The sequence below is a fragment of the Pristiophorus japonicus genome, chromosome 22, assembly GCF_044704955.1.
Source record: "Pristiophorus japonicus isolate sPriJap1 chromosome 22, sPriJap1.hap1, whole genome shotgun sequence".
Taxonomy (NCBI): domain Eukaryota; kingdom Metazoa; phylum Chordata; class Chondrichthyes; family Pristiophoridae; genus Pristiophorus; species Pristiophorus japonicus.
Window position 1 is genome coordinate 25175916 of NC_091998.1, and position 13218 is coordinate 25189133.

The 13218-nt window shown below is 46.3% G+C and overlaps 1 protein-coding gene across 1 annotated transcript in view; it reads left to right on the forward strand.

The window, feature by feature from the left end:
- The first annotated feature begins 6057 nt into the window (after nt 1–6057).
- Nucleotides 6058–13218, forward strand: part of LOC139234721 (microsomal triglyceride transfer protein large subunit-like) — a 157209-nt gene continuing 150048 nt past the window's right edge. Inside the window, exon 1 of the mRNA XM_070865403.1 lies at nt 6058–6587. Coding sequence (XP_070721504.1) covers nt 6518–6587 — 70 coding nt within the window. The 5' untranslated portion in view covers nt 6058–6517. The remainder of the gene's footprint in view (nt 6588–13218) is intronic.

Here is a 13218-nt window from a genome sequence, read left to right on the forward strand (position 1 = left end):
CCATTTATCGCGACTCTCTGCTTTCTGTTAGCCAGCCAATTCTCGATCCATGCTAATACATTTCCTCTGACTCTGCGTACCTTTATCTTCTGCAGAAACCTTTTGTGTGGCACCTTATCGAATGTCTTTTGAAAATCTAAATACACCACATCCATCGGTATACCTCTATCCACCATGCTCGTTATATCCTCAAAGAATTCCAGTAAATTAGTTAAACATGATTTCCCCTTCATGAATCCATGCTGCGTCTGCTTGATGGCACTATTCCTATCTAGATGTCCCGCTATTTATTCCTTAATGATAGTTTCAAGCATTTTCCCCACTACAGATGTTAAACTAACCGGCCTATAGTTATCTGCCTTTTGTCTGCCCCCTTTTTTAAACAGAGGCGTTACATTAGCTGCTTTCCAATCCGCTGGTACCTCCCCAGAGTCCAGAGAATTTTGGTAGATTATAACGAATGCATCTGCTTTAACTTCCGCCATCTCTTTTAATACCCTGGGATGCATTTCATCAGGACCAGGGGACTTGTCTACCATGAGTCCCATTAGCCTGTCCAGCACTACCCCACTAGTGATAGTGATTGTCTCAAGGTCCTCCCTTCCCACATTCCTGTGACCAGCAATTTCTGGCATGGTTTCTGTGTCTTCCACTGTGAAGACCAAAGCAAAATAATTGTTTAAGGTCTCAGCCATTTCCACATTTCCCATTATTAAATCCCCCTTCTCATCTAAGGGACCAACATTTACTTTAGTCACTCTTTTCCGTTTTATATAGCTGTAAAAGCTTTTACTATCCATTTTTATGTTTTGCGCAAGTTTACCTTCGTAATCTATCTTTCCTTTCTTTATTGCTTTCTTAGTCATTCTTTGCTGTCGTTTAAAATTTTCCCAATCTTCTATTTTCCCACTAACCTTGGCCACCTTATATACATTGGTTTTTTATTTGATACTCTCCTTTATTTCCTTGGTTATCCATGGCTGGTTATCCCTTCTCTTACCGCCCTTCTTTTTCACTGGAATATATTTTTGTTGAGCACTATGAAAGAGCTCCTTAAAAGTCCTCCACTGTTCCTCAATTGTGCCACCGTTTAGTCTGTGTTTTCAGTCTACTTTAGCCAACTCTGCCCTCATCTCACTGTAGTCCCCTTTGTTTAAGCATAGTACGCTCATTTGAGACACTACTTCCTCACCCTCAATCTGTATTACAAATTCAACCATATTGTGATCACTCATTCCGAGAGGATCTTTTACTAGGAGATCGTTTATTCTTCCTGTCTCATTACACAGGACCAGATCTAAGATAGCTTGCTCCCTTGTAGGTTCTGTAACATACCGTTCTAAGAAACAATCCCATATGCATTCTATGAATTCCTCCTCCAGGCTACCCCGTGCAATTTGATTTGACCAATCGATATGTAGGTTAAAATCCCCCATGATTACTGCCGTTCCTTTTTCACATGCCTCCATTATTCCATTGATTATTGCCCGCCCCACTGTGAAGTTATTATTTGCGGGCCTATAAACTACGCCCACCAGTGACTTTTTCCCCTTACTATCTCTAATCTCCACCCACAATGATTCAACATTTTGTTCATTAGAGCCAATATCGTCTCTCACAACTGCCCTGATATCATCCTTTATTAACAGAGCTACCCCACCTCCTTTCCCTTCTTATCTATCTTTCCGAATCATCAGATACCCCTGTATGTTTAATTCTCAGTCTTGGCCCCCCTGCAACCACGTTTCTGTAATGGCCACCAAATCATACCCATTTGTAATGATTTGTGCCGTCAACTCATTTACTTTATTTCGAATGCTGCGTGCGTTTAGGTAGAGTGTTTTAATACTAGTTTTTAAACCATGATTTTTAGTTTTGACCCCTCCTGCAGCCCCTTTACATTCAGTGGCCCTTTTTGTTTTTTTGCCTTGGGTTTCTCTGCCCTCCACTTTTACTCATCTCCTTTCTGTCTTTTGCTTTTGTCTCCTTTTTGTTTCCCTCTGTCTCCCTGCATTGGTTCCCATCTCCCTGCCATATTAGTTTAACTCCTCCCCAACAGCACTAGCAAACACTTCCCCTAGGACATTGGTTTCGATCCTGCCCAGGTGCAGACCGTCCGGTTTGTACTGGTCCCACCTCCCCCAGAACCGGTTCCAATGCCGCAGGAATTTGAATCCCTCCCTGCTGCACCACTCCTCAAGCGACGTATTCATCTGAGCTATCCTGCGATTCCTACTCTGACTAGCACGTGGCACTGGTAGCAATCCTGAGATTACTACTTTTGAGGTCCTACGTTTTAATTTAGCTCCTAGCTCCTTAAATTCGTCTCGTAGGACCTCATCCCTTTTTTTTAACCTATATCGTTGGTACCAATGTGCACCACGACAACTGGCTGTTCACCCTCCCTTTTCAGAATGTCCTGCACCCGCTCCGAGACATCCTTGACCCTTGCACCAGGGAGGCAACTTACCATCCTGGAGTCTCGGTTGCAGCCGCAGAAATGCCTATCTATTCCCCTTACAATCGAATCCCCTATCACTATCGCTCTCCCATTCTTTTTCCTGCCCTCCTGTGCAGCAGAGCCAGCCACGGTGCCATGAACTTGGCAGCTGCTGCCCTCCCCTGATGAGTTATCCCCCTCAACAGTACTCAAAACGGTGTATCTGTTTTGCAGGGGGATGACCGCAGGGGACCCCTGCACTACCTTCCTTGCACTGCTCTTCCTGCTGGTCTTCCATTCCCAAGCTGGCTGTGGACCCTTCACGTGCGGTAAGACCAACTCACTAAACGTGCTATTCACGTCATTCTCAGCATCGTGGATGCTCCAGAGTGAATCCACTCTCAGCTCCAATTCAGCAACGCGGTCTGTTAAGAGCTGGAGGCGGATACACTTCCCACACACGTAGTCATCAGGGACACCGGAAGTGTCCCTGAGTTCCCACATGGTACAGGAGGAGAATATCACGTGACCGAGCTCTCCTGCCATGACTTAACCCTTAGATACACTTAAATTGGCAACAACAATGCTAAAGTTTGCTCACTGTTATAGAAGAGAAAAAAGAAAAACTACTCACCAATCACCAGCCAATCACTTACCCCCTTGGCTGTGACGTCACCTTTCTGTTTCTTTCTACTTCTTTTTTGCCTTCTCCCTGTAGCTGCACAAGCGCGCCTCTCGCCGACCCCAGACTCGCGCTGCTCCGAGCTCCCGCCTCCTCGACTGACTGCTCGAACTGCCTGACTCCCGCTGGCCTTTATAGGCCTCTTGCTGACACCGGACTCGCGCTGCTCCGAGCTCCTGCCTCCTCGACTGACTGCTCGAACTGCCTGACTCCCGCTGGCCTTTATAGGCCTCTTGCTGACACCGGACTCGCGCTGCTCCGAGCTCCTGCCTCCTCGACTGACTGCTCGAACTGCCTGACTCCCGCTGGCCTTTATAGGCCTCTTGCTGACACCGGACTCGCGCTGTTCCGAGCTCCCGCCTCCTCGACTGACTGCTCGAACTGCCTGACTCCCGTTGAACCGTACAGGTTGAACTGCCCTTATCTGGGACTCCCTTATCTGGCACCACCCCTCGTTCGGCACCATTTGCGGCCACCGAGTGGCGCAAGCGCAGAACTCCGACATGGACAATGTGAAGAAATTAACAAGGAAATTATCAGTTTAAATACACTTAAAGGGAGCTATTCAAAAACATCTTAAAAATAAAGAGCACAAGCAAGTTTTCTTTGGAGTTAATTGAATGAGTAGGAGCAGGAAGTAGACAGGTAATTACAGAGCTTGTAATTAGCGTATATATTATGGTGTATGGTTGGTGTATCACTTATCAAGCAAAGCTGAATTTCATACAAAATGTCATGTGGCCCGCCCAATGGAGCTGGTTGAGTGTGGTCAGTGCTTCGATGCTGGGGATGTTGGCCTGAGCGAGAACACTGACATCGGTGTGTCTATCCTCCCAGTGGATTTGCAGGATCATGCAGAGGCAGCGTTGGTGGTATTTCTCCAGCATTTTGATATGTCTGCTGTATATGGTCCACGTTTCTGAGCCCTATAGGAGGGCGGGTATTACTACTGCCTTGTAGACCATAAGCTTGGTGCCAGATTTGAGGTCCTGGTCTTCAAACACTCTCTTGCTCAGGCGACCGAAGGCTGCACTGGCACATTGGAGGCGGTGCTGGATCTCGTCGTTGATGTCTGCCCTTGCTGATAATAGGCTCCCGAGGTATGGAAAGTGGTTCACGTTGTCCAAGGCCGCGCCGTGGATTTTGATGACCGGGGGGCAGTGCTGTGTGGCGGGGTCAGGTTGGTGGAGAACCTTTGTCTTACAGATGTTTCGCGTAAGGCCGATGCTTTCTTACGCCTCGGTGAAGGTGTTGACGATGGTTTGGAGTTCGGCCTCTGTGTGTGCGCAGACGCAAGCGTCATCCGCATACTGTAGCTCAATAACAGGGATGGGACGACCTTGGATCTAGCCTGGAAGCGATGAAGGTTGAACAGGTTCCCATTGATTCTATAGTTTAGTTCCACTCCAGCAGGAGCTTGTTGAGAGTGAGATGGAGCATTGCAGCAAGGAAGATCGAGAAAAGCGTTGGTGCGTTGACACAGCCCTGCTTGATCCCGATCCGGACGTGGATTGGGTCTGTGGTGGATCCATTGGTCAGGATCAAGGCTTGCATGTCATCGTGGAGCATAGGAGGATGGTGACAAACTTTTAGGGGGCAGTTGAAACGGAGGAGGATGCTCCATAGTCCCTCACGGTTGTCAGTGTCAAAGGCCTTTGTGAGGTCAAAGAAGTCCATGTACAAGGGTTGATGCTGCATTTCTCTTGTAGTTGTCGAGCCATGAAGATCATGTCCTTTGTACCCCTTGTGGACGGAATCCGCATTGCGACTCTGGGAGGAGCTCTTCAGCCACGGGGAGAAGACGATTGAGGAGGATTCTTGCAATGATTTTCCCAGTGGCCGACAGCAGGGAGACGCCTCTGTAGTTACTGCAGTCAGACTTGTCCCCTTTTTTGAAGATGGTCACAATTATGGCATCTCTGAGATCTCCTGGAATGCTCTCCTCCTTCCAGATAAGAGAGATGAGATCATGCATATGTACCAATAGTGCTTCTCCACTATACTTTAGTGCCTCAGCAGGGATTCCATCTGTTCCTGATGCCTTGTTCTTGAGCTGATGGATGGCCTTTTCTACCTTGTGCAGGGCTGGGGTTTTGTTGAGGTGGCGGCAGGTAGCATGCTGCGGAAAGGAGTCGAGGACACTCGCGTCGAAGGCAGAGTCTCGGTTAAGGAGTTCTTCGAAGTGCTCCTTCCAGCGGGCCCTGACTGCCTCGGTGTCCTTAATGAGTGCCTCACCATTCTTGGCCAGCAGTGGGGTGTGGCCTTGGGTGCTTGGGCCATAGGAGGACTTGACTGCGCTGAAGAGACCTCGCATTTCATGGTTGTTAGCCAACTGCTGGATCTCCTGTGCTTTCTCCACCCACCAAGCGAGAGTGCTACCCACTGAGCACAGGTGACTCCTAACAGGAGACTCTAGCATGCTCGATGATGGGTTGGAATCCAATGCTGGTTATAGTAAACACTCTAAGTCTTACCTATTTCCTCATATAATTGATTTTTTAAATGTGTTTTGATCACTGGACTCCGTCTTATTAAAAATAAACTGAATTTCTTTGCTGTTTGTTTTGTCCTCCCTTTTAAAAAATGCTTATTAAGTTTGTACTTAAACATACTGTTTTATCTCAGTGTAATTTCATCACCAAGTGTCTCCTTCCCTGTGTCTCCTCAGTCACACTTTCCCCTTTCCAAACCAAGTAGTGTTCAGATTGTAACTCTGAAGGTTGGCTTGTTTTCCAGGGAGTTTGAAAGTGTTGCACCAGTTTGCTGGCAGTCGGTAGTTTGCGGTGTCTGTAGGAGTTTCAGTGTTTTGTTGATCTAAGAATCCAGCAGAGAACAGACACACAAAAGTACATTCACGCGCAGCTCCACGTCCAGACAAAGACAGACCCGTATAATCACACAAAGACCCATATAATCACACAAAGACACACACTCACTCACACACAAACGCCCTCAGACCCACACACATACACTGACACATACACACACAGTGTGCTAAACATATAATCACACACAGTCTCCCACACAAAAAGCACTCACAGATCCACACAAATAGATTCCCACATTAAGACACTCACACAAGAGCAGACAGACACACACACACTCAGATAGATGCTCACACGCCCACAGACAGCCGCCCTCTACAGAGTCATTGACCGCTGCGCGACACTTCTTGCTAAATAACAAAACTTCCGGCAACTCTTTTTTTTCAAATTCCTTTTCCAGGTCTGCAGGCTCCGCACTCTGGTCCTGCCCTGTTACACTCTGGCCCTGCCCTGCCAGCCTGCTATTTCCCTTTCTGATCCCGAGCCAGGCGGGTTAAAGCCCCGACTCAGTTTCCAATCCCTTGAAATTGATCAGGGTCTGAAGTCAAAGCGAAAAGTTGAGAGCGGATCATGGGGACCCCGGAAGTTTTAAGGAAGTGGATGCTGATGTTCGTGATCTCCACGCTCCGATGTGCTGAAGGTGAGGCTCTCCGCTCACTGTGGGTACGAGTAAGCGAACTGAACGCCAAGCTAAAAGAGCGTGTAAAAAGCTCTGTTGGTAAGTTGTGGGTTAGTCAGCAGCGAGACCACCCGGTCCCTGTGTCGGCTCCACTGTCAGCCACACTGCCCCCTCTATCTTGTATTTCCCTCGGAAACAACCGAACCTTCAGAGCTATAGTCTAATACCTGGTTTGGAAAGGGAAGAGTGTGCCTGGCAGTGGAGCAGGCACAGCTGCGGGGTGGTCTAGCTTGCTGACTAATCCACAACTTACCAACAGTGGTTGATGGCTCAGATATTCTGAGCAAAAGTTCATATGGGGAAGGCAAGTGTTAAAAATGTAGGCACAACTACTGGGTGTAGGGCTGATTTGTCACATTTAGTTTCTGTTTCATCCAACATTCTATATATCAAATATATATATATATATATATGTGTGTGTGTGTGTGTGTTAGTGTGCATACACATATACTTGCAATATTTTTGATACAAGATTTATATATAATTAAATTATATATAAGTACATATTCCTACATTATAACAGTGACTACATTTTACAAGTACTGAATTAGTTGTAAAACACTTTGAGATGTCCTGAGGTTGTGAAAGACACTATTCAGGTCTTTTTTCTTTTCATAGAATCATACAGCGCAGAAGGAGGCCATTCGGCCCATCGAGTCTGCGCCGGCTCTTTCAAAGAGCAATCCAGTCAGTCCCACTCCCCCCGCTCTTTCCCCATATCCCTGCAATCATTTCTCCTTCAAGTATTTATCCAATTTCCTTTTGAAGGCTACTGTTGAATCTGCCTCCACCACCCTATCAGGCAGTGCATTCCAAATCCTAACCACTCGCTGCGTAAAAAAGTATTTCCTCATGTCACCTCTGGTTTTTGTGCCACCTGGTTATCGACCCTTCAGCCATTAGAAACTGTTTCTCTTTATTTACTCTATCTAAACTCTTCATGATTTGAAACACCTCTATCAAATCTCCTCATCCTTCTAAGGAGAACAAACTCAGTTTCTCCTGTCTAGCCACATAATCCCTTATCCCTCGGACCATTCTAGTAACTCTTCTGTACCCTCTCCAAAGCCTAAAAGTCCTTCCTAAAGTGCGGTGCCCAGAATTGGACACAGTACTCCAGCTGGGGCCGAACTAGGAGACTGCAACATCCCCACTGACACCTGGGGGTCCCTGGCCAAAGACCACCCTAAGTGAAGGAAGTGATCCGGGAGGGCGCTGAGTACCTCTAGTCTTATCGCCGAGAGCATGTAGAAATCAAACGCAGGCAGCGGAAAGAGCGTGCGGCAAACCAGTCCCACCCACCCCTTCCCTCAACGACTACCTGTCCCACCTGTGACAGAGACTGTGGCTCTCGTATTGGACAGTTCAGCCATCTAAGGACTCATTTTAAGAGTGGAAGCAAGTCTTCCTCAATTCCGAGGGACTGCCTATAATGATGATGATGAGTGTTTTCTACAGGTTTAGCCTCACTTCCTGGCTTGTGAACTCGATGGCTCTATTTATAAAGCCCAGGATCCCGTATGCTTTATTAGCTACCTTTTTAAACTGTTCTGTCATCTTCAAAGATTTGTGTACAAACACCCCCAGGTCTCTCTGTTCTTGCGCCCCCTTTAAAATTGTACCATTTAGCTTGTATGGTCTCTCCTCATTCTTCCTGCCAAAATGAATCACCTCGCACTTTTCTGCATTGAATTTCATCTGCCTTGTGTCCGCCCATTGCACCAGCCTGTCTATGCCCTCTTGAAGTCTATTACTATCTTCCTCACTGTTTGTTACACTTCCACGTTTCATGTCATCTTTTATATGATATGGATATATATAATTGCAATTGTTGACATACATGAATGAAGGTGTTATCCTTGAAGTTTGGCTGACAGGTAGCAGTTCTGATAGCTGGTTGGCTGGCAGGCTTCCTGTTGGGCTCCCAGAACACAATCAGACGTAATCTTTTTTTTTAACGAGGTTGGGCTTTCTTCCACAAAACTTAGTACAAAGCAGAAAAGTTTACTATCAAGTTTAAAATGTGTCTTTCTGTTCCTGCAAATTTTTACTTCAAGTCTTACACAGCAAGCTGAGACTAAAAAGGTAGACAGAATGTAAAGGTAGTGATTTATGGTACAATATATGTTAGAGAGGAGTAAAAATATATGTTACCATTTTTACAATCGACATGGATAAGGCCTGAAATTATAGGCAGGAAGGAAATAGATTAATAATGCATGAATATATAAATGATGGAAAGGGTAAATGAATGGGATAAACTACTGACACTAAGTACATTACTCGGCATGTTGTCAAATTGTGCCACACAATTTTCTTCAAAGAACAACCCACACATGTTTAAAGACATAACCACTCAATCCTGTTCCACTTGTAAAAGGTACACAAAGTGTCAACACCCTGTGTAGGGGGAAGGGGGAATGTGAAAGATGCTTAAATAGAATTATTTTGTTTCTGATAATATTTATGTTTCCCTCTCTACTGTCACGTAGTTCTGGGTGGCCCAGTGTCTGTAGAAAACCAGGATTCTAGCAATAAATTGTTATTGTTTTCATTCAGTTGGAACACTTGCATAGGGTGCTGGGCAATGTAGCTTTTACAGATCCTGTTTGTTGTATATGCATAACATAAGTATACTCTCTGTACACTTAATGTACAGTTACACAAGACTACTGGTTGTACCTTCACACTGTATACACTAGAGGGTGCAACTGGTGGAGACCTAGGGGTCACCTGTACACGACAGGTAACCAGGTATAAAAGGGAGCTCACCATGCTGTACCCTCACTCAGGAGCTGCAATAAATGACTAAGGTCACCACAGTTCAAGTACAATACCTTGCCTCGTGGAGTCATTACTAGAGTGCTTACAGACACAATACTATTGATCCTTAACCTCTCCCTCCATATAAACCTATATTCTTGGCCACCTCTTCAGCCTTGTCATTTCCTGTGGCCTCTCCTGTGACCTCAATCACTGACAAGGCAATCTCCGACCACTTCCTTCACTTCTCACATCCCCCATCCCCTTCCGAACGCACTTCATTCTGCACCTATTCCTGGAAAAAACTCTCCCAAGTCACTTACAACTACATTTTCAAACTCCCAGTTGCCTAAAGGCCCTCTATTCACCATGATACTTCTGCTGATCAATTTGCTGAACTATTCTCTCACACCACCACCTTTGATGTCCTTGTCCCCAGCAAAATAATTGCTCTTTCTCTTTCTGGTCATTCCTCTGGTATGGTTCCCTCAAGCCTACAGGGCACAGACGTAGGATTACATAGGATATACAGCACAGAAACAGGCCCTTCAGCCCAACCAGTCCAAGCCAATGTTTATGCTCCACTTGAGCCTCCTCCTGTCTTTCCTCATCTAAATCTATCAGCATAACCCCCTATTCCCTTCTCCCTCATATGCTTGTCTAGCCTCCCCTTAACTGTATCTTTATGGCTCAGAGACGTGGACCATATACAGCAGACACCTCAAATTGCTGGATAAATACCACCAGTGATGTCTCTGCAAGATCCTGAAAATCCCCTGGGAGGACAGACGCACCAACGTCAGTGTTCTCGATCAGGCCAACATCCCCAGCATCGAAGCACTGACCACACTCGACCAGCTCCATAGGGCGGGCCACATTGTCCGCATGCCCGACAGAAGACTCCCAAAGCAAGAGCTCTACTCGGAACTCCTACATGACAAGCGAGTCCCAGATGGGCAGAGGAAATGTTTCAAGGACACTCTCAAAGCCTCCTCGATAAAGTGCAACATCCCCACCTGAGAATCCCTGGCCAAAGACCACCCAATGAGTCTCGTTGCCGAAAGAATGCAGTAAACAAGCGCAGGCAGCGGAAGGAGCGTGCGGCAAACCAGACTCCCCACCCACCCTTTCCTTCAACCACTGTCGGTCCCACCTGTGACAGATTCCCGTATTGGACTGTACAGCCACCTGACAACTCACTTTTAGAGTGGAAGCAAGTCTTCCTCGATTTCGAGGGTCTGCCTATGATGATGATGCATCTATACTATTCGCTTGAACCACTCCCTGTCGTAGCGAGTTCCACATTCTCACCACTCTGGGTAAAGAAACTCCTTCTGAATTCCCTATTGGATTTCTTGGTGACTACCCTATATTGATGGCCTCTAATTTTGCTCTTCCCCACAAGTGGAAACACTCTGTAGCCACTCTATTGAAACCTTTCATAATTTTAAAGACCTCTCTTCGGTCTCCCCTCAGCCTTCTCTTTTCAAGAAAAAAGAGACGCAGCCTGTTCATCCTTTCCTGATACGTATACCTTCGCATTTCTGGAAATATCCTTGTAAATCTTTTTTGCACCCTCTCCAGTGCCTCTACATCCTTTTTATAATATGGCGAGCAGAATTGTACACAGTACTCCAAGTGTGGTCTAATCAAGGTTCGATACAAGTTTAGCATAAATTCTCTACTTTATAATTCAATCCCTCTAGAAATAAACCCTAGTGCTTGGTTTGCATTTTCTATTGCTTTGTTAACCTGTGTCACTACTTTCAGTGATTTGTATATTTGTACTCCGAGATCCCACTGCTCTTCTATCCCACTTAAATTCGTATTTTCCAAGTACTGGTGCAGAGTTGGCTTACTTATCCATTACCAGATCTACTGGGTCTCACTCTCCTCTACCAAAACCACCACTACTCCAAGATCATGCTGGGAAGCAGTTATTCTTCCCTGGCTTCTTTTCTGCAATACCAACTACCTCCTTAAAGCCCTCACCCTTTCCCCCATGGAATTTCACATTCAACAAAAAATGTAAGGAGCTCATCGAGTATATGAGCTGGTTCTTTCCCTTTCCAAACTGTCGCATCACCCTTCTCCACGCGATCCCTCTGTCATGTGAACTACTGCCCCATCTCCAACCTTCCTTTTCTCTCCAAAGTCCTTGAACACATTGTTGCCTCCCAAATCTATGTTCATATTTCCCGCAGCTCTCTCAAATCTCTCCAGTCAGGTTTCCACCTCTTCTACAACAGCAAAATAACCCTAACCGAACTCACAAAGGATGTTCTTGTGACTGTGACCATGCTGCGATTTCACTCTTCACCTTCCTTGGTCAGCCTGCAGCCTCTGACACCTTCCTCTTCTAGTGCCTGTCCTCCATTGTTCAGCTCAGTGGGACTGCTATTGCTTGCTTCCATCCTAACCTGTCTATACATAGCCAGAACATCTCCAGCAATGGCTTCGCTTCCCACCCCCCCACACCTGTTACTTCTTGAGTCTCTCACTGATCTGTCCTGTGTCCCTCTTTCTCATCTATATACTGCCACTTGGTAATGTCAACTGCAGGCCTAGGATCAACTTTCACATGTGTGCTGATGACACCCAGCTCTACGTCTCCATCACCTTTCTTGACCTATCCACTTCCTCTGTGCTGTAAGACTGCTTGTTTGACATTGAATCTTGGATGAGCTCCACTTTCTTCCAGCTAAACATTAGGAAGACCAAAGCCATCATCTTCGGCCCCCTGCTACCAGCTCTGTACCTTTGTCACAGATGCCATCCCCTTTCCCGCCATTGTCTCAGGTTGAACCCGATTGCTTACAATCGGTATCCTATTTGACCCTGAGCTGGGCTTCTCACTCCATATCATCTTAATCCCAAATAAAACCTCAGTAACATAACTCACTTCGCCTCTCTGGACTGGGCTGGTTATACTAGACCTCAAGTTCTTGAAACGGAGCGCTGCTGACAAGAGAAAGTTATTTTCCACTTATCCTTATATGTCATGGGATTTAACCCCCATACCATCGTTCACCTCCACCCATCTGCTGCTGAAGCCCTCATCCATGACTTTTGTCACCTTTAGTCTCGACGATTCAAATTCTCTCCTGGCCAGCCGCCCGCCCCACACATCCCTCCCAACCCTGCGGGAACTTCAGCTCATCCAAAACTCTGCTGCCCGTATACTATCCTGCACCAAATTATACTTGCCCATCACACTTGTTCTTGCTGACCTACATTGGCGACTGGCCCTCCAATGCATCACACTAAAATTCTCATCCTAATGTTAAGTGGCTCCATGCCCTCGGCCCTCGCTATTTCTGTAACTTCCTCCAGTCCTACAATGCCACCATCCCCCGCCTCCCAAACCAAACATTCTATTCCTGACTCTGGCCCCTTGTGCAATCCCCCCCCTTATGCTCCACCATCGGCGACTGTGCCTTCAGCCGCCCAAGTCCACACTTTTAAATTCCCTCCCGAAACCCCTCCATCTCTGCATTCCCCTCTCCTCCTTTAAGGCCCTCCATAAAATCCACCTCTTCAACCATGTTTTTAGTCACCCCTCCTAACATCTCTTTTTTTTGCCTCACCATCCAGTCTATTATTACATCTCTGTGAAGCTCTTCGGACATTTTCCTACCTTGAGGCACTATATAAGTACAAGTTGTTGTGGTTATTGATGATGAAAACTGAAGCAATATGATTTAAGGAATGCTTGAAATGTGTCGTTTCCCTTCTGGAACCTGGGGTTTTTATCCAGGCCAGACTGATGGGATGGAAGTTTTTTCTTTCTGCCAACTGCAATTGCTCTAAATGAACTTACAAACTCCAT